The sequence below is a fragment of the Acanthisitta chloris genome, unplaced genomic scaffold (assembly GCF_000695815.1).
Source record: "Acanthisitta chloris isolate BGI_N310 unplaced genomic scaffold, ASM69581v1 scaffold9163, whole genome shotgun sequence".
NCBI lineage: Eukaryota > Metazoa > Chordata > Aves > Passeriformes > Acanthisittidae > Acanthisitta > Acanthisitta chloris.
Genome location: NW_008666544.1, coordinates 109,791 through 136,429, shown reverse-complemented (window position 1 = coordinate 136,429; position 26,639 = coordinate 109,791). Strand labels below are relative to the sequence as shown.

The 26,639-nt window shown below is 39.6% G+C and overlaps 1 protein-coding gene across 1 annotated transcript in view; it reads right to left on the bottom strand.

The window, feature by feature from the left end:
* Positions 1-2,567: 2,567 nt before the first annotated feature.
* Positions 2,568-26,639, bottom strand: part of LOC103799813 (transcription factor SOX-5-like) — a gene marked incomplete at both ends in the record, with an annotated part of 132,415 nt that continues 108,343 nt past the window's right edge. The window contains 2 exons of the mRNA XM_009072163.1: positions 2,568-2,740; positions 7,319-7,496. Coding sequence (XP_009070411.1) covers positions 2,568-2,740; positions 7,319-7,496 — 351 coding nt within the window. The remainder of the gene's footprint in view (positions 2,741-7,318; positions 7,497-26,639) is intronic.

The following is a 26,639-nucleotide window of genomic DNA, read 5'->3' as shown; positions in this document are numbered from 1 at the left end:
AAAATAAAATAAAATAAAATAAATCAGTGAGCCCAAATAAAGTTTTTGCACTAATTGTACCAAAATCCCCAAAGCTTACAGTTGCTTTAGAAAAATTTTCAATTGAGCAAACAATTCTTTCTTCCTGCTACCTTGTAAAAGAACTCCTCTCTGCCCTCCACGAGCCCACCAGGAGGCATGAATTAGAGAGGAAAATAAACTTCAACTGGGGTTGAGGGTGAGAAGTGAAAACAGAAGGGGTAAGGCGAATCCCAAGAATAGGAAAGTAACAGAATAAAGTGAATGCAGATGGTTCCACTCCTGTTACTTAATCAAAAGGCTGTGCAGAGTCACTAGAGCCAGCATAAAGTCATGTGTTAGAACAACAGCTGATCTGTATTAAAGAAGATTAACTCGCAATGCCATGGTGGAGGGCCTGGGATTATTTTATGTGCTTCCATTGCCGAACAAGCCGTCAGCACAATTACTGCCCTCCGATGTGAATGACTGATCTGTAACCACAGCTAAACAGCATGCTGCTTAGGGGCCTGGGTGCTTCATGAAGATGAATTTCCATACCATCAAAGTGCTTTTAATGGGCTTCCTGATCCAACCACAAGGCCTGCTTTGCAAGTATATAGAACTCAGGATGAAGGCTTCCTGTCCAAAAGGATTTGGTCGGTTGTCACTTGACAATTCCCAGCCAGCACAAGGGAGGAGAGGGGGGAGATAGGTAGAGTTGTCTCTGCTTTGGAGGATTAAAAAAAAAAAAAAAAAAGGGAAAAAAAAAGGGAAAAAAAAGGGTACAGATGCTTTCTGAATGCAACCAACTGCTGTATCCACAGCTGAATTCAATGCGCTTAACAAATAACGGCAATTTAGCTATGCTTGCGAGGAATAGCTTGAGTCACTTTGCATTAGCATCTGGCTGAGTGTTAAAGTCATTTCTACATGGGGAGCAGAGAAAAGGAATTTCTGCTCCGAGCATCCTTTCAAGAATGCTTAAATATTTGAATATAAATTCCTTTGTGCTTGTGATCACTTCTTCTTATATCTGACACACTGCTTTTCCCTTTTCCCTTCTGGTACTCTTCTATGTGAAATGCCGTAAACATGCTCCATCCCTCTCTTTCTCTCTCCCCATACCAGTGCTCTTATTTTTCTATGAAAGACTGTATGTACTGCCAGATACCTATTACACTGACCTCTTTTCTCCTTCCCCTTCCTTCCAAGAAAGTGCAGGAAATTGGAGTCATTTCTACATCACTTACACCCAGGATAGGCTGATGAAAAAAGTACAGTGGTTGAGAGGCTCACATGTACGTTTAACATTCATTACCCAGGCTGCTGGCTTCTCACAGCTTATTGATCAAACTCCATCTAAAAACAGGGAAAATGGAAAGCTATCCAAATTAGCAATCTGCTCATTCTGGACAATATTGTTTGACTCACAAGCTTCCTAGGACGACTGAATTTCAAGTTTCTGCTAAATAGCTGATCATTTTTATTCAATCTATTTATCTGCCTACCTCAGTGAATCGCACAAGACCTTACTGTGCAAAGCCAGTAGAAGAGGTTTCAGTAAAATGCAGCTGACACCAAATGTGACAATGGAGATCCTTGTTGTACTGCAAAATGACAGCTGTATCACCTCAAAAAAAACGCAGGGGAAGAGAAGAACTGAGGGAAAAGTCTTGTTAAGCATATGATGCCGAGATGCACGCAAGGGTTTGGATGTATATCTTAGGTGGCAGTATTATAAGGACAGCTCACAATAGATGTGGCAGCAAGGACTGGCAGGTCTATTTATCCTCTGTAAGCCATGGCAGTGCATGGAAAGACACCAGGTATTTTCAGAGAAACGCAGCAAATCACAGCCTCACTGACATACACGACAGATACAGTTTGGTTTTTTCACTAGGGAATATTCACTTTGTTGGTATTTTGTCACAGCACAGCTTCACAGGCCAGTTCCAAAGCAGAAGGTGGTAAGGCCCATTAAGTTCTGCTGCCTCTAAGTTTCACTGCAAATATTTGGTGCAGTTTGCGTTGTCAATTCTTTGCTTTTTCAATTTTGTTAAGTCATCTAATGTGACATGACAGTGGTACATTGCAATGGTCACAAAATATCATATATGACAACCTCACAAGGCTAAATACCCAGAAGCTGAGCCTGAGTATCAGCAAAGCTTATGTTCCTAAAGAAGCTTGAATATTTTCAAATCCAGCTCATCTCACAAACACATGTAAGCATTTCCATAAAGCAAGACTTCCACTTAGACCCAAAGATTTTCAAGATCACCTTCTCTTAATACACATTGACAGGCTGGAACAGAGAATTAGTGGCCTCCAAAGTTCTTCTGAGGGCTTTAACAATCTCTGCCTCCTCCCCACTCTCCCCCAAGGGTCTCCAGGTCTCTCATGTCATCTTTTGGTTGTGGTTTTCATTTTGCTTTTTTTTGAAAGAGGCAACTTTAAAAATGAAGAGGGGAAAATAGGGCAAGAAAAAGGTGGAAAAGAAGGGAGGAAGAACCCATGCATCTGCAGGGAAAGCCAAATGCAAAGGGAGTCTTGGACACAGTACTCACCTTGTCTGTCCTGCAGTTATTGAGACCCAGGCTGTTGACAACGGCCACCTTCCCATCCAGCACCTGCTGTTCCCTCCGAAGTTGCTCCTTCATCTGTCGGGCCTCCTGGATTGCCTTGGTAACAGCATCATGGTCATTTAAATAACCTGACGACGTGATAGAAGAAAGGATATCTTAAAAAAAGAAAGTTACAAGAAAACACTTTAGCTTTCATGGATGAAACTGCATAATTTATCGTTATTAATGAGAAAGAGTTAAAAGGCAATGCCCAGAAACCCGTCCGTGCTTCGTAATTCTGTTGTTGTTATGGTACAGCCACCTGGACAGAAAGCATGAGAAACCTGAGTGCCAAAATCATCGTTCCTGCTATTTGATCCCATTAGTTTCAGTATTTCCCTGACACTGCAGAGGTTAGCCCTGTGGTTTGTATGCAGCAGGATGTAACCGGATAAGAGTTAGGGGAAGCTTTGATCATGCCAGCAATCCCAAACTCTTAAAAATAGACCATTTCATTCTTCCCCTTCTTGAAACTTGTGAATACATTAAAATAAACCACAGGTGGCGGTGGTTTGCTATAGATATGAAATGCATAATGGCTGGAAAGAGAAACCTCATCCACTGAATGTTCACCACCACCACCTGTCATTCACAAATGTGTAAGAAACCACAGCTACACGGACCTACATTCCCACTCCTATTCATGCTGCTAATAGTAGGTCAAATGTCCACTGTTTTGCTGCAAATTCACAGCCTAGGGCTTAGCCTTAGTAGTCACTGAATTATTTCCTTTTAAAATGTTACAAGCATCACCGGCACAGCTAATACTATTTAATTTTAAATGTGACACTTTGTCATTTTTTTTCCTTTAGCGTACTGTAGATTATACTTATTATGATCTGCATGTGATTTGTAGGATAGAATACTGATGGGAGACTCCAAGCCCCAGTCTATTTTTCAAACATTAAAGGAGAGGCTAATATCTATCAATCTCCCTCCCCCTCTCCACATCCCCACACGTGTGCGCACGCACACACTTCTTTCTGTCTTTTAACTAGGGCATAAAAACGGCATAAAATGAATCTGTAATATGAAATTGCCCAGAAAAGGGACTTCTGTTTGTGACATGAGGCTAAATCTAACCAGATCCATTGGTGAATTGTGACAGATGGAGGGACTGTGAGACAGAAGGCAGGCACTAATCACACACAAAATGACCGGCTTGCCTCAACATGTTCCATGGATTCCAGCAAACTTTACACCCTAATCCATTTTTAGAACAAAAAACATCTGGGCCATAAATCCTCTAATCTGCCAAAACACGCTATTAAATCCCATGATTTGTTGAAAAACACTAAGATTAAAGAAAGGAAATATAAAATGGCTAACTGCCGTGTTAGGAAAGTGTTATTAATACTCTTTCTTTGTCTCAATTATGAATGTTCTGTTCCTAAAGAGCCTTGTCTAATCATGTCAGATTACACATCCTTGTTGTATTGCTAGACTCTTCTATCTGATCCGCTGATTGCCAAAAAACGTAGGACATTGTCTTGCTGCTTAAAACATTTCAGGGGAAGAAGCTGATGTCAGATTAGTTCAGTGCTGTGCTGCTGTCAGGATTTTAGTTTGGTTTGGGGTTTTACTGTTGTTTTTTTAGACTGCAGACAGAGTGGGACTGGTATTCCTGTCTTCCTTGGAGAGCAAAAATGAGAAAGAAAAGTTTCTGTGCGGTTTGACTGTTGTTAATTGTACTAACAGTTAGCTTTTTGGCTAAATCCCCAGGAACCCTGAGAGTTTTATATGAAATAACTTGATCCACATTGCCTTTATCAAATGACCCAGTTCAGTAATTCCCAGCCAATGGAATTCCAGTAATTCCAGCTTTCCCAGCATAAGGAAGGACATAGTCTGCACCAGCACAGTGCTACCAGCTGATTTTGCGGGGTTTTTTTACCTCCATTTTATCAACTTGATTGGTTTCTTCCCGTTTGCATCTGTTACTGATCAAACTTGCATGTAGTCAGAATAAATTAAAAAAGAATAACGCAAACAAACAGTAGTGTTAGTGCTGGTTGTGCTCTTGATTAGGCTAGGTATAATACTTTCAATCTGTAATAGAGCCGAATTTGCCTAGGAACTGGAATTCATGCCCTTCTCCAGACTATTTGGCTTTTCCTGAATATTGCTATCTTTGAGACAGTTTGGCACATGACAGTGAATAAAAGCAAGCACTCCTTATGTTTTTCAGTAGCTGCCAAGATGCTGGTGTGCAAGGAAATGATTAATATAGAAGCGAGTTGAATGTAAATTATTGTTGTTTAGGGTAGGTGGTGAATTATTGACAGAGAGGGGAACTGCATTACATAAAATGCACTTAGTTACAAGGATTGCCAAACTAGCACAGAGATGTTGCAGATAATGGCAAAGAGCAGAGAGAAGTTGTTTCTGTTTTTAGTACACGGACATATGCCTGTTCCCAAAAAGAAATGCTTGGATTTAAAGTCATACATGAAGCCATGACATTTGTGACTGCTCAGTCTGTAGCACAATTTATATGCTATAAGGATAGCTCCAGAAAGGACTGCATATCTGTATGCCTGAATGGAGCTATGCTGTTAATCACTGAGGCTGTAAGCTCATGTCCCCCAAAGACAACTGAACAATGCACCAGCATTTCTCCATGCCATGGGAGCCAGGTAACCCAAAGAACTGCTTCCAGAGAACGGTTTTAATTTGAAGCTAGTGGTGGTGAAAAGTGACAGATCGACTGCATCCCAGCAAGGTGGGCTGTGCACACCTAGGACAGACAACTTGTGCCTTGCATTGACAGCTCCAGTCATTCAAATGGTGGACGTTAACTGTCTGCGAAATGACTGTGAGTTTCCCAGCGACTTTTTGTAGAGGGATTTATCGCTCATGGTAAGAAAGTGATCCGGTTTCTCTACCATTTTAGGGACTTTTGAGAAAAATCCTATCAGATTTTCTTGTGGCACAGCTCCTGCTGGAGGGTAACTTGAAATTTTATGCTCACTTCAAGATCACTAAATAGTTCCATCATGGTAATAAGTTCTACTTGCTGTAACTTTCGTTGGATCTGACCTAGCAGTTAGTAGGAGTAGAGTCTGTAGGGTGTCCATTAAAGGATAAATCTTTGTTAAAAGTATGCTATGTCCATCCAGCTCCTGCACCAGTAAAAGACAGCTTATCTAATATATACAGCATGCAGTGATACTGCTCAGCAACCTCAAAAAGTCACTTTCTATATTTGTAGCTGAGAGATATACAGCAGTGAACTCTATGTCATTAACAATAACTTAAGTATGTTATCTTTTGCTCCACAGTTTTCCATGGTTTATTAATGGTATAACACATTAATTCTTCTTACAAGAGTGACCTTTAAAGCTCTGTTCATCCTCACAGCTTTTATCCAATTACATTATCACTCATTACAGGTACAGCATTTCAAAATCTGCATCTTGTTAAAAGAAGTAAATTGCAGGGGTCTCAAAGCTATGAAAAATATCAGGTGTATGGGGAAAGAAGAGAGGAGAGGAGAGAACAAGAGACGTCTTGCCACTGAGATGCAGGTCAGATGCTTAACTCCACATCTAAATGTGATGTTCGCTCTACTTAAGGACAAAAAATCTAATGTGAAAAATTTGAAACTCAGTGTATTGTGCATGGAGAGCAGCAGGGTCAAGCAAATTAGAGATGAAATACATTATTACCTACCACAGTTAGCGTGTAGGGTTAATAACAATACCGGCATTAACAATTAGTAATGTGATATTTACAAAATATTTATGTAATTGTAATGTGTCACACCAAATAAAGTTTACTGCACAGCACTGAGATATCACAGAAACAGCTTCTGATAGGTTTGACCTATGGCTTCTTTTGGGTTTTCTGTGCCATCCCTGAAAATGGCCAGCAGGAGATGCTTTAGAAGGAACAGGGCAGGCCGGAGAAAACGTGCACATCTACCTCACTTAATTCCCAAAACAGAGCTTGATTCACATACTGAAATCTTAATTCAGGTTATATTCAATCACTTCAAGGAAAAAATATTTCAGTTACAAGCATGAAGAATGGGATGTGTACACATTTTGCTTATACACATGAAGATCAGTCCCTTTAACACATCAGACTTGTGAAATCACCATTATTTTTTAGATGGTCTTTAGGCAAAGTTGTAATTCTGGCAGGAGGAAGAATTAACTTTTGCAACAATGTTCAAAACAGCCAGTCAGGACTTTTTGCAAGATTTAACATCAAAATTGGTTTTTTTTTAATCAACCTGGTGATTGTTTTGCTTGTTAGACCAAGGTAATATAAATGGTCCATATAGCTTTTGAGCAGACTAAGGATTAAACCTGCAATTTTGCAAAGATGTAGACTTTTAACTTGAAGGGATTTTTTTGAAAGTTTATCCACTGCTTTTATATGACACAGGACAATATCGTGGGTCTTTAACACCTGCTGTTAGACAGGTCACTGTCTTTAATGCACGCCATTAAACAAACAGCATTTATTAACTTTTACTGATAAAGGAGCATCTGAAGTAACACAGGTCTTTATTTTCTGAGTCTGTAAAAGTTAAGATACCCCTCCTGAAAGGTAAGTCTGGGAGTTTCTTCACTAACATCAAACAAATGACATCTCCTAGACCACTGCCTGCCACTGGCTGATAAATGCCCATTTTCCATTAACACCTATTGACCGTAATGAGAAGCGACACATGAGACTTAGCTTACCTATTGTGTTAGCTCTGGCCGAAGGACTAGCTAGTGTTGCTGGCACGGAGGACTTTAGTGAACTGGCCCCACTGTTTATTCTCAGAGTTGGCATATGAGGAGAGGTGGGTGATGTGGGAGACTTGCCATCAGATGTCTTGGGTTTGGCTGAAAGGTTCAGAGGCTGGGCCACTTCATCCTACAACAAGCAGAAGAGATAAGGATGTTATTACAAAACTGCTGTTGGCACACCATCCAAGCAAAGACAGTTGTTTTCAGCTCATGTGAACTTCTAAAACCTGAAAGGTTTTATGATATATATTAAGATCAAATGTGATATCATCTTGTCACTCCAATTTGCAACTGAAATGACTGATAAACTGGAAAATTAGCATGGCATGATCAGAGAACATTGTCCATTTGCACTTTGTATAACGGTTGTCTCCGAAGAAATTATTCCCATCAGTAAGATATGTGCTTCTATGACGAAAATGAAGAACACTTTTACAGTCATATTTTTGTTCGGTTATTCTGACTCTTATATGGACTAATTAAATAAGAACTTATGAGCATTTTCACTTAAAATTCAACCGCCACCATCCAAACTGGGCAAATGTGTTTGAGCACTGGGCATACGTGTTTGAGTGAATGGGTTTTCGCTTGGGTTTTTTGCTGGACTTTCGTTGGGGTTTTTTTTGTGGGTTTGGTTTTCATTTTGTTGGTTTTCATTTCCCCTGAACTTTGCAGGCTTAGAATTCCAAGCACAAAAATATCATAGGAAATAAATACTTCTCTTCCATCTCAACAAGAGAGCAGGAGGAACCTGCCCTTTCTTTCCACAAGATCTGAAACAATAACCTGGATAATTCTGCATAAAGTCCTAGATGTTTTCAGCTTCTGCAAAACTGAACTTCAAGATTTCAGTAATTGTTATTATGTGAAAAGAGAAAAATTGGGTGACGATTTTTCCGGCTAACTGGAATTAATCCTAAACCTGGCTTGATTACACAGAGTGATAGTGCTATAAACCACATTAAATTTCTAGGTCATGTATTTCTGCTTGACCAAAATAAAATACAATAAGGAAAAAAAAATAGAAGGGAGAAAAGGCTTTTCAACAAAGTGAATATTTTAAAAGTGATTTTAGCTGACTTTTAAATAACCAGAACTAATAGATACGGTATTAGATCAAATCATCACATAATGGCTTAGCTCTTCTCTGACACTGTGACTTAGGAAAGCCATCCTTTAGCTCTACATCAGACAACTGGGTTTCAGCTCTAGGCAGAAAGAAGAGAAGAAGAAACTGATTCTGATCTCCCTAAACTGTAAGTACATTCAGTTTTACAGAATTATGCCTGACGTACAACAATGCAAAGCTGCCTGGAATTAGGCTCGTAATGTTTCAGTGTTTTACTGTTACCACTAAGGTATCTGTAACTACTATCATATAATACTGATTCTTTTCCACAGAGGGTGGTGTGCTGCAGTAAAGAAGGAATTTTATAGTAGACTATCACTTGTGGAAGTATGATGCTGATGTACGTCTCCAAACACAAGACAATTCTGCAAAGCACTGTCATATAACTTTTCCATTGCCTTAAAGAAGCAAGCTCTGAGCAAAGTACTTTTGTTACATTTGATTATTTCTACACTTTTGTAGTAGTCACAGCAGACAAACATATCAGACTCAGCATGGACAAAGCTGTCATCCTTAAAGTGGTGTTTAAGCCATCCTAGACACAACTTGTGCATGAAACAAATGGGAAAAAAAACTATGCGTGAAACTACCTTAGGAGTATATAAAACTGTCTATATTGTCTATTCTAAGGAGTGAATTAGGCACCTAGAAGGCAGAGTTCTGTTGATCTTCTAGAAGACTTAAGTCATGGGGTGAAAAATGTTACCCAGTTTAACCAGCATTTGACATTTTACAAAGGGATTTGTTACTTTACAGAAATACAAATCCATCTGTATTAGAATAAAATAGATTAACCTACTGGCCAAATGGAAGGAGACTTGTTCTGCTGTTCCCCTGACTTCCGTAAAGAAATCAAAAAATCCCACAACACTGCAACTATAATGTTGTGAAATCAGTACTGAGATAGTTGCATAAAACTGTTAAGTACCAATGAACCAATGAAGCAACCAAACACAGCAACCCTGTGCCAGACAAAGAACCCTGAAGAGCAAAGTCATCTGTTTGGAAGACAGCATCAGAAGGAAAGCAAACCTGCCCACAGAAGCGTTTCGGTTCAATCCAACAGGGGTTAGTTTCCATGTACATTCAATTCCTGACCTCTGTTGTAAGTCTCAACAAAAGGGGCTGATTAGTGGCAGATATGGTAGTAAAAGCTGCAATGTGCTCCCTGGCCACTGGAAATCTGACCAAGAGCAGCACCAGTTCATAGGGAACAGCAACCAGTCCCTTATGGGAATGGCTGTCAATTGCAGCTTAGATTCCAACCTGCAACCTCATACTGAAAGGCTTTTCCAGTCTCATCCTTTTGCCTCAATCCCTCAGCTATCCTGTCCCTGCAAAGTTTATTTCCTTCCCTTCTTTTGCTCTTTCTCCCTTTCCTCAGTTTTTCAGTTCCCTATTTTTTCATCCTGGTGTGAAGACAAGGTCTTGTGCAAGTCCACTACAGAACAGTAATTCTGGTCTCGTTTAATGAGAGTCAGTAACGGGGGTGGTGATTTTTTTCCCCATTCTAGGCATCCAGCAATGAGGCTGTCTGTGCTGTAACTATTCTTGGTAGTAAGAATGCTCTTCTTCATTCAAGTCAGCACAGCCTTCTCTGGAGCCAAGAAATATAAGGCCTTGTGGAAATAATAGAAGTCGACAGTTCCAGAGCTGATAAATGTCATTCCAAATTGCCCCTTCATTCACTTTCATTGTGTGTTCAGGCTAATGGTAAATTAATCGGAGGTCACAGTAGCTTGGTTCTCATAAAGGAGGATAAGTAAACAATTTTCAGCTATTATATGTATTTACAAAATGATATTACTTCACTGTTTGGTCTTCATAACATTTTTACTTCTGTTATTTCAAAGAGCATTCTCAAATCCTCGCTGGAAGTCAAATGCATTAAAAATTCAGTCAGACAGTTTAGAAATCCTTACATTGCATCATGAGCTGGTAATAATTTAAGTAATTTCCTTTACCACAGTGAAACCACATTGATTTATTCCAAAGGACTCTAAAAAATACCTGGGAGACAGGTAATAACATACAATTGTGTTAAGTGTGAAGATGATTGTTAGGATCTTCACTCCTCTACTTGCTGAAACATTTGACTCTTTTTTCCCTTCTGCAGCCATAAATTCAAAATCCTCTGCTCTTCCAGTTTAAATCAAGAACTGTACTGTCTCCATTATTGATCTGAGCATGCATAACCACAAGAAGAATTAGGTGTTAGTCTACCTTTAATTTTTAACTATAAAACCTCCCAGCCACATTACAGATTAGCAAGCTTCACTCTCAGTTATATCAAGGCTGTGAATAAGTGCAGCATGACAGCTAGGGCAAATAAGAGAAATAAAACAGCAGATGTAGCATCTCCACTCCAGGTAGATGGCACCTTCCAACAGCCAGGAGATTCAATCAGTGGATCACAGAATCTAGAACTACTCCCTGCACTTAGTTTTTATTAGAAAAAGTATTGATTGGTCTCTGCCTTTTTTTGACATGCACTTATTCTAAGATGCCATTGACAAGGGTTTTTTTTTCAAGCCAATAATTTTTAGAGAGTTAAACAAAATCAAACATTTATTTATATATCAGCCAAAACCATTAATGCTTAGACCAGAGGACGTTAAGACCCAAAAGGCTTGTAATAATATAAACACAGATGTGATGAAAGCAAAATATGATCTTGATTAAAGGTTATGAAATGTATCCTTTAAAGTAGCACATTTGTCCAACAAAACAAAACACACATATGCAAAAAAATAACTGTACAGAATAAAGGATAAGGAAAAACACATGAAGGAGGGCTAATAAAATGAAGTACCCACAGCAAGTGCAAAGAATGGGTAAAGAGATTCCCATCCCCTGTACCACAGCAGTGTCAGGAAAGCTGCTATTTTAGGGAGAACTGGTGGTTTGCTTCCCAGGATTGGAATACTGTAATTAACCCAAACTTGAGTTTGGGGAAGTTTAAATCCTTGATTTGCTCTAGATTTTTTTTATTCCCAGCTGATCTCTAGATATATAGGGGAAGAAAAAAGAACTCTTCACCTACACCGGGATTTGGGGGCTAAATAAAATATTCAAGAGCTGTATTTTGTAGCCTCACTCAACCTGGATTAGTATAACTTTGAGCTGTCATATTTAAGCATCACACACAGGAAATCTCCAAATATAAGTGCCTGACAAGCAACATGCAAACAGAAATACTGCTGGCAAGTTGAGTGAGCATCACACTGCTTTTATAAGGTTTGTATGGGCCTTTGAAAAGGTAACATGCTAGGTTAACACAAAGTGCTTATTAACATGGGAGAAAAAAAATGAAAGAGAGGGAAAAGGAAAGGATTTGGCCACAGTCATACAGGAACATAGCGGCAGAGCTTCAGACAGACCCAGGAACTCTGATTCTCAGTCACCAATCTTGAAATAGTTGGCTGAAACAGTGTCTTTTCTAATCTTTCAATCATGCTGTCTCTATTTACTTCCTCCTAAGATAAAAGGTTAATTTATCTCTGTGGAGAATGGATATGGAAAAAGAAGGGAATAAAATCTGATTTTGAGAAACTCTCTAAACCATTTATTAAAAATGGCACTATTTCAACACCAAGAGCTGAATAAAAGCCTGATAGCCCAGATGAATGAACCAGTCTCAGAGAACGGAAAAAAAACGGGGAGAGGGGGTGGGTTAGCACCCAGACAATTCATTAGGATTTGATAATCTCACTCCTTTTCACATATTTTAAGGATTAGTGTACTATTAAAATACAGTTGCTGAATTATTGTACTGTCATTTAAATCCAAGTGCTGTATCCCACTGTGGCACAGGCTGAAGGTCCAGGTTGCATGGTTATTACAAAATCATGAACTACCCTGTGTATCATCTGACTGGCAATACAAATGTGCTTAAATGACCTGGCATAAGCACAGCCTAGCCTGCTCTGCTAAAGAGGCTTTTCATGACCTCTGGGAACACATTCGCCACATCTTGCTGCCTATTTAAATGACCTTGACAGTACAAATTACAGACAAATGAGTCAGAAATAAGAAGCCAGAGAGAGGGTTTTCTAAAAGAATGCATGTGCCACCTCACCAGAAACAAAGCCTCATACCCCCACCCTGGTTCTGTTTCATGGAGATCTTCATTTCAACAGAAATGCAAAATATGGAGCACTTACTGGCATGTCTGGGGCAGAAGACAATGATGCTATTGTTGCCCCCTGAACAATGCAGCCACTCAGTGGCTTATCCATTCGGTCTCATGCTCATCCAGAAACGTCTAACCAAAATATATCAGAAACTGAAGTGCAACAGCACAGATGCAAAGAAAATCCTTCACATTGGTGTCCCTCAAGACTACAGTTGTCCTTACACTCACACAAAGATACTGGCAGTTTCCTTCATATCCCCTCCCCTTCCTCTGAAGCCACTCATGGTGAAATTATCAGTAGTGATAATAAGAAGCCGAGAGGTAAAGACAGTTGTGAAACATGTTGTATAAATGAATCATGCTGCTGATATTATCCTCACTGATGAAATAATTGTATTAAATTAAGCAGGGATGTTCACATGACAGGATGGGTGAATTAGATAATGCTCATCTGCAGCTGTACCTCCTCCTGCCACATTCTCAAGTTTTGATTAAGAATAATGTGTCCCTTCCTGCAAAGGTGGAAATTTAACTACACAGAAAAAGAGATAGAGACATAAAACCAGACATCTTGGTTATGATATGATAATAAACACAACAGAATTATTCTTCAGGTTCAGAAAAGTCAGTCTAAGAGTTTGAAACTCTTGCCCAGAAGTTTCAGCACCAAAAGCAGAAGGTGCAACTAGACTCTGGTATAGAAAGGAAGAGGCACCAAAGACAAGGCAGAGGACAGGTATTAGGAAAAACTGTCTTCTTTCTTTCCCATTCTGCAAATTGCACAGACTTTTCCTTCTGTGATAGCTGCATCATCATCTCTGGATTTTTTTCTATGCCCAGTTCTGTGATAGCTGCATCATCATCTCTGACTGGATTTTTTTCTATGCCCAGAGCAGTTCCTTTTTTTATGGCCTTGCTTTGCACAGTATCTTTTCCTGACTGCGTTGCTCTCAGAAGGCAAACACTTCTGGACTCAGTTATGTTACCCAACCAAAGTCAGTATTTCCAGACTCTAGTGATATTGCCCAAATAACTCTTATTCATGGTATTCAAAACAAAGGGGGAAACTGAGTTGCCTTGTACTTGTGACAAATATTCTTTTTACTCTCTGGTCTGCTTCTTTTAGGGGGCTACTCAGCAAATAAATAACTCCCAAATGCTGATTTATACCCTGGGAGTATTATTGCACAGTCTCCATTCCATTTCATGGGGTAAAGTGGTGCAGGAACATACCAACTGAAGCTGTTTTGTAGTACCAGAGACTGAGAGGACTTTTCCCCAGTCCTTTTACAACACTGGGGGCTCTCATTGAGGATATTCTCTGGGGACTTTGTCCTCTCAGAAAGATTCCTAACATCCTCCCTTTCATTTTTCTTTACAGAAAGCCTAACTGCCAGAAAAAAAAAAAAAAGGCTGCAGTTACAAAGACTAATTTGCTGCCCTGGAAACCCCAAGCTTTGATTTTGTCTGGTCCACATGCTGTCACAGTAAAAACCAGAGAGCTGCTGGGTGGTTTTCCCTTTGTATTTAGTAGTGTAGTTTCCCAAAGTTGTATGCAGGATTCACAAACATATACAGGAAGAACAAAACAGGAGCATGCAAAATGAACTGTTTATAAACACAGCAGGCCCTGGAAGCTGGATGCCTTCCCCTCCACCCCACCACCTTTTTATCCAATATACAGTGCTTACTCTATAGTATCTTTCTATTCTATAAGCTACACACTACAGATGTTAAAATAACAGGAGAAAATGCCAAACAAGTCTAGGATCATTTCAGTCCTTCAGCTAGCTCAGACACAGAATACTGTGGGATGTTCCAGCTGCAGGGCAACCTAAAAGGAGTATCTGGGGAAAGAGCTATGTAACTCCTCTTCAGAGTCTGCATCCAGTGATGATCTGGAGTAAAGGCCTTGATTTTGTGTAGCAACTGGTCAGACCTCTGCACACAGAACCCTAAAAGCAACTCTTTAGAAGTCTTCAGAAAAGACAAGTGCTGCATTCGGATCTCGCCCTCTGGGGTCTTATGGAGCACAAGGCAGACTGCTCGGCCAACAGAACACACCAGGGCATGCAGCTCAGCAAAATGAGCAGACTGGTATGTGTTTACCCAAAATTCACTCGTTTAGCTTCAGAAATCCTCAGAGATGCATCCTCCAAACCATACTTGCAGCTTCTGGCTGGCTTTGGACTGTCAAAACGCCCACCATCCTTGTGAACTCTCCTGGTAATACCCACAAACAGCACAATGTGCTTGAGGAAAGCGGCTGGTATGACATTTCTAGGCTATTTTTGCTTGATCATGAGTTTTCAGTCACACCAACCTCTAGGGAAACCTGATGATTTATGGATGATTATCCCGACCCAGATCCAAACTTCAAGCATTCATTTTCATCCATACAGAAGTAACTGGCTTACTCCTGTGGCCATTATTTTGTGGCTAGGGCATTTGGTCTTCTGTTCAACTGAAACAAGCGGAAGTGAGAGTTGCTCACCACACTGCTTAGGACCCAGTATGTGGACTTTCAGTAGAGCATGAAACACAACTGCAGGAACAAAGAGCTTTTAGCATTTGCTTGCACCTCATAATGAAAAAGCTTCTTCCCATTCTGCATCTCTAAGTGAGTGAAAATTTAACTCAGTAGCCTCATTTACTAAAAAGCTTCAGTGAAGCTGCTTCTAAGCAAATCTTGCCAGGTTTGGTCTGAAATGAGAAGGGTCCATGTTGAGTAAAGATAAAACATGAACCAGTGCAGAAGAGACCAGCCACTTGGAGTTCTGCTAGTCTCTACTTCATGTCAAATTGGGTCCTGTTGTTTGCTTTCTGTAGCTAGTAATTATTGTTCAGCTGCATTTCTCACATCACTGCTGTACCTATTTATTTGGTGTAATACTATTAATGAAGCACCTCTCTAAGGCGGCTCAAGACAGCAGCTAAGCAGGAAGAGTGATTTAGGCACAGGTCAGCAGGGATTGACGTACACACTGCAAATCTTCAGGGGAAGACAACAACTGATTCTTCATACTTTGCACCATGCAAATCACTTTACATGCGGTAAAAATCATTAGAGAGGATCACAAAATCATGGGGAACATGAAGGGAAAGGATTCTTCCTACAAAGAATGCTTCTTCCAAGCTGCCCCCACTGAAATACATGGCAAGCAGTAAAGTGCAAGAGGGAAAACAGTCACTTCTACAGTGTACCACAGGAATATTAATTAAATAAAGCTCATAATTATTCTGACAGCTTTTGCCTTATTTTACAAATGGGAAGAATAAGGCACAAAGTGGCTAAATGATTTGCCTCATCTCACACAGTGAGTAAACAGCTGAATCATAAGGAAGAGTAGAACAACTGCCACTCTTACTCAAACCAGCGTTTGAGGGTTTGATACTGTACTCAGCCTCCTCAAATGTTCAGTTGCTTCAAAAGATATTGCAAAAAAAAAGTAGATAGGGGTCAGACAATTTGATCTGTGGTACATACTCCTGAACTTGTGCTGGGTAGAAACTGGAATGGTCCATGCCCTAAAGCATGATGCCTTGTAGCTTGGGTTTTGGTTATATTTCTTAAATCTTTTCTGCATAATTCTGTCCCAATAAAACCCAGAAGGCTCAACCTGTGGAGTCGTGCCCTCAATATTCTCCCACCCATAAAAAGGCTATTTAAACAATGGAAATAGACATTAAACTGGAGTTTGTTTGCTGCCTAAATTGAACCTCGAGCCACCACCTTCCAAGGAATAATCCCCATTAAACATTACGCAGAATGAACAGCAATGAAAACAACAAAACCTGAAAGGATGGGGAAGGACTTGGAAATAAAACAAGGACCTGCAAAGCCAAACAGCATTACAAACTGGTACATTTTAAATGAACAACAAGAAAACAGAAGCCACACTGATCAAAGCCTCCCACCTCCTCTCTGTGGTGGATGACACCTTCGCTGGGAGCACACCACCACCTCTAACCCCACACCTGCAAAAGGAATTAATTTCAAAAAGAATACAGACCAAAGCGTACCGTATCAAAACAAATTAGCAACAGACCCCTCCTCCTGCTGTGGTCAGGAAGGAGAAGCAAAGATGCTGCACAGTTTCTAAGATTCAGGGGAAAAAAGGGACAAAACAAAATGAAAAACACCCCAAAAGCCCAGCTGTTGTACACTTTAGAAAAAACAAGTCAAAGGAGCTTAAAAGAAAAGAGATTTCAAACATCTTGGATAGTAGGCTAAGAAATTCCTTTTCAGAAACCACCTGTGCTTTCTCTGACTTTGGGTATCTCTATGTAGCCTAAGTAGATTTTTCACTAAGAGAAGCAGCAACGTATACAGCACTACAAATATGCAGTGCAAAGATAATATACACTGTATTTATTTATAGATATGTACAACTGTAAGAAAAATGTCAAAATATGTTCTGTAGCTGTAGATATGACCTGCTTGACAATTTGTTTTTCCAACTAATAGCTTTTCAAAGGGAAGCTATCAACACAAAACTCATCTGTCTTTAATGCTTGCCTACTATTAACAACATCAGATCACTGAAATCAAAATGATTTTACAACTCTGTCTTGCTGGATATTTTTTCATTTCACCTCCTTTTTTTGCAGTAAGATGAAACCTAATCAGCAGTTCCAGAAACTGGAGGGAATTTAACATACTGTAGGGGATGTTCAAAGCAAACACATGCTCCATCATTAAGTACTGTACTCAGAGAAGAAGAATTTGTTCAATATTTATATAATATTAATATTATAGTTGAGAGTACACCTGTTGGGAATGGTTGTCCTTTTCCTACGCCACAGCCATGCTTTTTTCATATTGCTGAATCCTTGGATTATGTCAAAGAGACTTGGGTTCAGTTCCTGACTTTCCAACAAACTCTCTGTGAGATGGAATGAGTCACTCATTATCTAATCCCTGTACATGGTCACCGACATCCTTGTGAAGTTATAATAAAATATCACCAAATAGAGATTCTCGTGATGTTGATGTAACCACATGGAGACACCACCATTTACAACCCTCTAAGTTTAGTAAGTAGGATTGATATTATATAATTATCCTAATGAATGTATTAATCAACTATCATAATCATAATTAAAATAGAAATATATTGTGGTTTCTTTTTCTTTGCTGCTGTCCATACTGAATGCACATTACAAGCAGAACAGTGCTGAAGAAGTATTCAGCCCCCCTTGGTGAACAGACTTCAGATCCTATTCCTGATTCACACCAGCAAAAATGAAATCACCATCAGGACCGGTATTGGGGCCAAATTGCTGGCAGGCACAATGAACCACTAATTGCTGGATTCATTAGTAAGACTCATAGTTTGTCCCCATGAGATGCTGAACACTTTCAGCTCCCTTTAAAACCTTGCATCTTAAAAATGAAAATTAACAACTGCAAACTAGTATTTTTGTTACACTGTTGAAACTCAGCATGAATTTGAAGTCAGATCACAAGAATACCAAAAATCTATTATGTAAAATTAGGCAGATTTTTATCTACCATTTCCCTGTTAATTCTGTAGAACATGCATGCATCCACACACAATAGATACTCCATGCTGTTCCTCAAGCCTAAACAATTGGTTAAAGTAGTTTTGTAAAGCTGAAAGAAGACAAGTGCCTTAAAAATACCTTTCAAGCAGCCCCAGTATCACACTGTTAAGACTGGCCTATTCTTTTCAGACATAAAACAAATGTCTATTTAAGAACACATCCAAATGCATTTTCATCACTCAGCCAGAACATATTCACCTCCCAGAAGCCAACACTGTAAGAGACAGGAAGAGAGAGGGAGAGAGAGAGGAGACCTTTAGTCCACCTACTGGCTTCACTGAAGGCAATGAATCCAGCCCTAGCTCATTTCGAGTAGGTTCGACTGTGTCAAAGGTTACCCACAAGCTATTTCTTGATGATTTATAGCTGATGTCTACAGATCTCCTTTTATTTTAATGATGACTTCAATACAGACGTTAAGACATTCTTTGTCTTCACAGAAGTATATGAGAGGGAAGTTGACATCTTAAAAAAAACCCCTCCAAGAGGCTGATTCGTTATTTCTAAGCAGGGCCAGCTCTGGGCAGTTTTTATATCTTATCCAGAAGGGGAAAAAAAAAAGGGAGGGGAAAAAAAAAAGCCCCCTTCATCCTTTTCTCCCATACTAAAGCTGCTATGTTTTTGTGACTTATTCTGGGCACAAATCCTAGAGCACTGACTCCATGTGTGTGTCACCAGTTAATTATCATCAAGACAAGACACTGGGATACTTGGTAAGCATAAGATAATTTTATCTCTTTACCAGTAATAACATGTATTTATATAGTATTATTTTGCTCTGTTTGAGCCCAGAGCGATTTACAAAGCGAGTCCCAAATGATACTATCATGGGAATCCTTCCACCCAGCACTGAACTGTAATCATTTGGAGGTGAAGAACAACAGTACAGGAAAAGCAGTAGGAAGGCATACTGCATCCATTTGAAATATAAGATGTCATGCTCGTAAAACTGCTGAGAGTTGTCCCAATGTGAGATTATTTTTAACTACAGAATTAGTCTGTGTGTGCATGTAGGTGAGCGTACACATGAGGTCTGTGTGTATGTATGTGTGTTTGGCAATCATCACCAGTATGGACACTGTTAGTGTACCAGTCAAGCTCTGATGAAGCCCACAGATGTCCCACATCATTCATGTAGAGGGACAATGGGGTAGGAGAGAGGAACACTCTAAGTCTCTTCTGTCAGGAGAGGACTCCAGGGCTTATCCACACTTTAACACATACCAGAGGACTCCCCAGAGAGGAGATTTCAACATTTCCAGCGAGAGTTCAAATACTGTGAGACTTGTGAGACAAATACTGTGAGACAACGAAACCAGGCATTACCACTACTGGTGCTGTTGGAGCATCTTGCTCATTTTAAAATGAAGGCTGAAGATAAAGTAGCCATCCACTTTGTTCTCTCTGCAGTCCTCTGAATACCTTGCTTAGACTAGCTAAAATGATGAGATTTGTTTTTCACACCCACAAGCCCCAATAAAATGCAGCTGGTTGGCACACCAGTGAATCTCAGGTGTTGCACTACCACATCCTTCTGCCTGTGAGCTGCAGTTCACTGGGAGGACTCAATTTGTGTAGAGAAATTGCTATTTTGAAGGTTGTGAAATTAAGAACTATGTATCTGGACATGAAATGTAGTGGACAAACAGTCATATGACACCATTTTAACTTCTGGTATCATGAACTAAATGCTACTTGACATGCATTTCTCAGCCAAATGTATGTGTTAAATTCTCCTGACCCCAAATTTGGTCTGTGTCTTTTATAGAAAATGTTGAAAGCAAAGGCTGTCCACCCATTTATGATGAATGAAAAGCAAATAGAGACGAATTAATTCATTCCAGAGTTTTAATTGCAGACTCTATTTTCAGTGGACATCAGAAACTAGTATAAGAGTACCCAGAAAGGGAAAGAAGATCATTTCAGAGAAGACTAAGAATATTGGAAATAGGCACAAAAAGGGGTCATTCTGATCTGAAAGCAAAGCAGGAAAAAACCCAAGACTGTTTAGACTAGAAGGGCTCAAGACTTACCAAGGCAACCAAGAGCTAAATTCAAAATATATTAACTTACAGCTGTAACCTGAAGCCTATACAGCTCTTAGCATGGCTAAAGATAAAAATAATCAGTGACCTGGAATGACTGCTCTCCCTGAGAGAGCTACCTTTGGAAAGAAAGAAATTCACAAGAACCCACACAACAAAAACACTCTCCAGAATTGCTGCATACATATGTTTTCTTCCTAATTGTACACTGAATTAAAGCTGCTTTACTAATTCTGTCACTATATTACTCCCTTTTCCAGTACGCCGCTTCGTAGTTTTCTCTGGAGCATTTCGGAGATGAATAAACGTACCCCTGAAACTCAACTTTCAGAAGCTTTTTGTGCCAATTTTCCCATGGATATGTCAAGTTGGGTTGTGTTTGTCACTATGCAGCTCCTGTTGTGTTCTGTTAGCCTGAAATCACGTAACACGATGTGGCTGGTTCATGACATGACATGTCACTGCCCGACATGTCAGCTCAAAGGCTGCATGAACCCACGTGCTCCATGGCCATGCACACACAGCTCCTGGAAACAGTCCTGTATTTTGAATCCACTAGCAGGTGCTGGCACATCCACTCCAAAAAAAAAGTTTCGGAAACACTCAGAACTTAAGAAATACTCCAAACTACATTCTTTCTGTAACATCACGATTAGAAATTGAAAACTCTTCTCAGCAGTGTTCCCATTAAAGGTAAGGTCTTCCCCTACATGCACTCTGTGCGTCAAGATACTGAACAATCTTTTATCAAAGATGTTTTTCTTAATATTTTTTATTTCCCAGAGATACCACTCCTGGAAATAGCTTATCTTTTCTTTAAAAGCAGCAGGGGGAAATGTAGCCACTGAAATGAAACAAACAGAAACTAAACTCATTCAGTAACACTAAAAGTACACATTTGAATTCACAGTCTGGCAGCATTAATGGACAAAGGCACATGATCAAGACTGAAATTTTAAACTGGTTTCATATATTAAATCCTGTCAAATTGCATCAAAATCCAAAATGGTTTGTTGCATCAGCTTCTCTGCCTCTGATGCTCTTTGGATGCTCTCGAACGTCCTCTCTACATACTACGGAAGCACTTTCACTGGGAGATTCTACAGTAAAAAAATCTAATTCTGCTGAGAACTCTTTATGCCTCAGCAGCATTGCCAACATTGCTTCTATGACTTGAGATTGAAAATTAATCCCACTTGATTAAAACAGTAACTCATAGATTAATTTTCTTAGCTACTTTCTAAGCCTTTGAGATACATTTATACCAATCTGCAAGTTTCAGCCATGACAACCTCAAGTTTTGTGTTTAAATGAGATTCTCATCAACTCACATGACTCCAGGACCTGAGACTTTTAGGAAATTATCCATTATGAGATCATAAGATGTAGCCACACTGCTTCAAAAAATAAAAGTGATGCTTTCCACAAAATGTGTCTGAATCCCTCTTCAGCACCAGTTTATTTTACACCAAAAATTCAAACTGCATTCTGTAAAACAAATGTGTAGTTCTGAGAAACCTGAGTGAAATATTTGCCAAGCACTTCATATAACTCTAGAGTTAATACTAACCTAGAAGAAACTGTCTTGCTGAGTTTGAAAATAAAACAGATTTTTTCATGCTGCTGCTAAGTGTTCCTTCTCTTCAGCTATCCACTACTACCAGGGATTACAGATTTAAATGTTTGAGATTAAAATATTTTTGGAGCTCCCTTGTTACATGATCATCAGTCAGCTGTGGGTACAGGAATACTTACTGCAAAATATATTTCCCTGCTGCTTAGTTTGAACTGCATTCTGCCAGAATGTGTCAAGAAGAGCTAATTTCAAATTTAGCACGTAACGTGGATGCAAACCACTCTCCTGCAGACAAAGCATGCAGTTTCTGGAAGCTGCTAGACTGATCACATTAGAATTTGATTCAATCACCTCAGAAATTTGCTGTCCACATTGAAAAGAAGTTCTACAGTTGGTTAAGGATGGCAACACTGCTGTCCACTACACGGGTCTGCCAACACCAACACAGCCCGTGCACTTTTGTTTTGATCATTAACACATGCCGTGAAATACCCAAACATTTACTCTGAAGCTGCAAAAGGCAAAATTCAATTCCTGAAGTGAAGAACCTGTTTCCCTTTGAGAAGGATCTGGTAGAATGAATCCTCTGCTCCATTTCAAGTTGCCTCCTAGTCCATGAAATAGGTACATTGCTACAGTACTATTACCTGCACAGGCCTGTGCTCCTAGAATCAACATCCCTTAATGTAGAGACTCTTAGACAGCTCAGAGTCTGAAAAATAAATCTCTGGAACAAAGACTGACCTTTACTTTATAGGAATTTAATATTCTGGAGGAAACTAGAAATTAAACTGATATTGGCATAACTGGCTGGTTTGTTATCTATATTTAACTTAGAGCTAATATTGGTCCTTCACCTTTTCAGTGCTGTGATACTCCACAGCCCCCAGTGAAGACCAATATGTTCTAAGCTGAACTTCACTTCTTTCTCCTCATGGCTGGCTCCCCTTCCACAGCATAAAGACTTTCTTCTAAATATTTTTCAACCCTCCCTGCAGAACAAGCCCACCCAAACGTAAGGAGGATCAACAAAAAGCAGTGCAACCAGAAAAATCTAATTTTTTTCTGTGTCATTATTCAGCTCCAGATTACACGCTCTCCTAAAGCCCTTTTACTGCTATTTCTAGGACTTTGTGGCCAACTGGCAACAGCAGCTCCACAGCTATCTTAGTGGTATTAAAAAATGTTGACTCTCTGACACTGCTTTCTTGTTTAGGACTATTCCAGTCTCTTCTTGCAAAACACTGCTCTTTCCCATTCAAGTTCTTTGTTCCAACTGACACTAGATGTCAAAAAGCTTCTGAGAAGTTGATGCTTAGGTATTTCTAAGGAACAGGGTAAGATCCAGAGCAGAAACTAACAGCATTGTGAAACACTGAGGGATTCTGTAACTGAACTTGGCTTTAGTAGTGACCTCCCGAAAGTAACAGTGCCTGATGTAATGCCTCAGTGTTCAGTATAAAGTCAATGATGATGATCATTTAACCAAAGACAAGGAAAACTAGTCCCTGCTGCCCATCCCACCAACTTTGCTGCTTAGGAAAAAGGAGGTATTTTATTTATTCATACCAGGTGTGGAAGGCATTAGCAGCAATGAACAGCAGTGAACTAGAAAGGACACAGTGCTTGTTTGTGTATAACTTTGCTTCCCATCTCTGCTGTTCCCTGTCCAGTTTCTAAAGATCTCTCTTTCAGAGACGCAGCAATATTGCTTAATTTGTGTATCTCACTTCTGTTTCGTGATCAGAGATTTTGGAGGAGTTTTCCCCCCACACTCCTTTTTTGTTTTTGTTATATTTTCTTCTGAGTTTTCATTATAAAAAGTGCTGACTAATCCTGACAAGGGCTGACTGGCTGGCAACTCTGCTTGAGATACAGGCTCCTGCCAGAGAGACATGATATCAGGAAACAGAGCTGTGGACAGTTAATCTGAAAAAGCATCCTAGGAGCCCCTCCACGTATCTAATTTATTTTTAGGAAAGCAGAGAGGGGTGGGAGGCAGGCAGAATGCTCTGCCAGTTCCTACTGCTGCTGCTATGTAGTTATTGCCATTAACACTGCTTTTATTGTTTGGAACATTATTTTAGAAAAGCACCTTAAGAAGTTCCATTAACACACATCACTACATCGTGCTCCAGCAAATGGTTTTAAAAGTTTATATGCTTGGTTGTCATAAATAGGAAGAAGAGCAAGGAAGAGGAAAACAGTTTCAAAGATTCTGTTATCAACTCCACATTTTATTACTTGGGATCAAAAGCACAGGCAGCAAATGAGAAAGGCTTCCAGGTAAAGAGATTATTAGCTACAAGATCTCTATCGAGAATGGATAGGGATACTACAGAAGGAGCACAGCACCAAGTAGAAGAGCACAGATAAGGCAGATTAGGTCTCAGTTTACAGCTCCCTATACATCACTGCATCCATACTATAAACTCTTCCTTAATTATCCTACAGCTATTTCTGACCTGTTTGATGCACTGACAAGGGGACTGGGAAATGCAATCACTGGAAAATGTTTTGAATGTACTGACTTATAATATTTTAATGCTAACTGTTATTCTGGTGCTGAAAAGCTTAATAATGAAGTTGAAAGAATTTTTTTAATCAGTGGCATATAAAGAATTGTGTCTAGCCTGGAAACTCTCAAAAACAGAAGAGCTTGTGAATTTTGGAGAAACTTCTCTAAACATAGTCTCTCTGTTCTACTAGAGATGTTGTGTCTTACATCACTTTAACAGGAACTCTTGTTCTTCACTCTAAAATACCTCAGTACTCTCTTTAAGGAAAATAAGGATGCCTTAATTTCCTGTTGCTTGGATAGGCATTCAGCAGCTGCTCAGCTCTTCAGCCAATAAAGAGGACAGTAAATGCCATTAGTATATGACACCTAACGTGCACAGTTAGATAGGCTTCTCTTCTCTCCTCTTCAGGTAAAAGAATTTGGCCCCATCTAACACAATCCTGCCCTTTGATCACCTGTACATAGCCATGCTCAGTCTCCTTCATCACACAGCTGTCCTCTTGGTAGCTGAAGTACTTCACTGTGCTGTGCAGAACAATTAGTTCATGTTCCCAAAAATATTTGATAACACTAAATAAAACAGAAGTGCTATGAAAAGGAAAAAACAATATCCTTCTGCATTTGAATACCAATGCATCTATCATCTGTACAGCTGAAATTAAGTATTTTCCTTAAACATGTTCAAAAATGCTACAAAATGTAGCTCTGAGGGTACAAGGAATCTGTATGTCCACTTATCAGCCAGGCTTCTGCTGCAGACATAGCTTGATGTGGCAAGCACGCTGATGCAGCTATGTACATAATGGAGCCTAATGTTTTCCCCAAGATCTCCCCAGGATAAAATTTCACATTCTGCACCATCATACAAAAGGGAGAAATGAGGGAAAGGGAGACAAATATACCCGACTTAACAGGGCTGCTTAGGATAGTCATATAAAATGAAATTCAAGTCAACAATTTGCCCCAAGTAGAATCAGAAATATCATACAGATGAGTGTTCTTTTTACTGTTTTAGGGCCTTTTTATTTCTTTTTCCCTTCAGATGTTTTCCCTTTTTTCCTACTATATTTTAATCCTGAGTCAAGAAAGATTTCCTACTGAAACGGGGAAGTACAGTCCCATCATTGGTTTTGACTGGGACAGGCAAGTCCACAAAGAGCTCCTCAGAGAAAATAGTTTACTTATTTTTCCTAATAGCATAACCTGTGGTGTATCTGAATTACAATGCCCATTTCCAAAGACTTTTATTCTTTATTTTGCCCCTGGTATCATGTGGCAGCAACTGTAACATCAGCAGCTACTCCTCAAAAATGGAAAACGTTCTTCTGGAGAGTCTCTCAGTCTGTGCTATGGTAGAGAGGCAAGCTCTAAATCTTTCTAAGGTGATTCAATTGTTGACTACAGGTGATGTGAAAAAATTTCAATCCAGTGTTTACTTTCGTGATCAGATAATGTGAAAATAAAGTACCATCTTCAGTCAGAGATTCACAATGATATTTGTCTGAATATTGCAGTTGAGGAGAATCTGATTGTGTATATCCAACTGCTTAGTGCTGTTTCTGGCTTGTCTGAAACACATTTCCTTTCCTTGTCACAACTCCCAGGTGCTACTGCTGAGCAAATAGTAACACCACTGCCAGAAGTATTTGAAAAGAACAAAAAAACCTGATTTGGACAATCTGTGTGCTCTTGTCATTGATGGAGACACAACTGTGAGTAGGGTTAGGGCTGAGGTCACAACAAGGTTAAAAGAAAAGTGCCCAGGAATTCTCTCCTGTCACATTTCACACTGAATTGCTCCTGTTTTTTTCAGCAGATGCTACAGACAATGCACTGTGCTCCATTAAATACAGGGAATCATTTAACTACATTTACAAGCTACACTGAAAATTCACTCCAGAATTACTATACTTGAAAGGTTACATGGAAAAGGCTAGAATATTGCATTATGCAAGCAGTATATGCTATATTTATACATGCAATATTAAAAGCAAGGAACAAAGGCAGGAATGAACAGGGCCTTGCCTATTTACAAGTAAGGGTGATGCTGCTGTCCTTGTTCAAGAGCATAATACACCTCGTCTGAAGACAGTGAAGACTGTAGCTATCAGTCCTAGCAGCATGGTAAAGGTTCATGGTAACTGTTCAGATAAACATGTTCTCTTTAACATTACATTTTTTTATCTCATGCATGGCCCTGTACAAGCAAGAGGCTTGAAATTAATCACAAGACGGACTGGAAGGTTATTCTGCCTAGCCCTTATCTGCACCTATGCCTGTTCTCTCCTGCTTACTT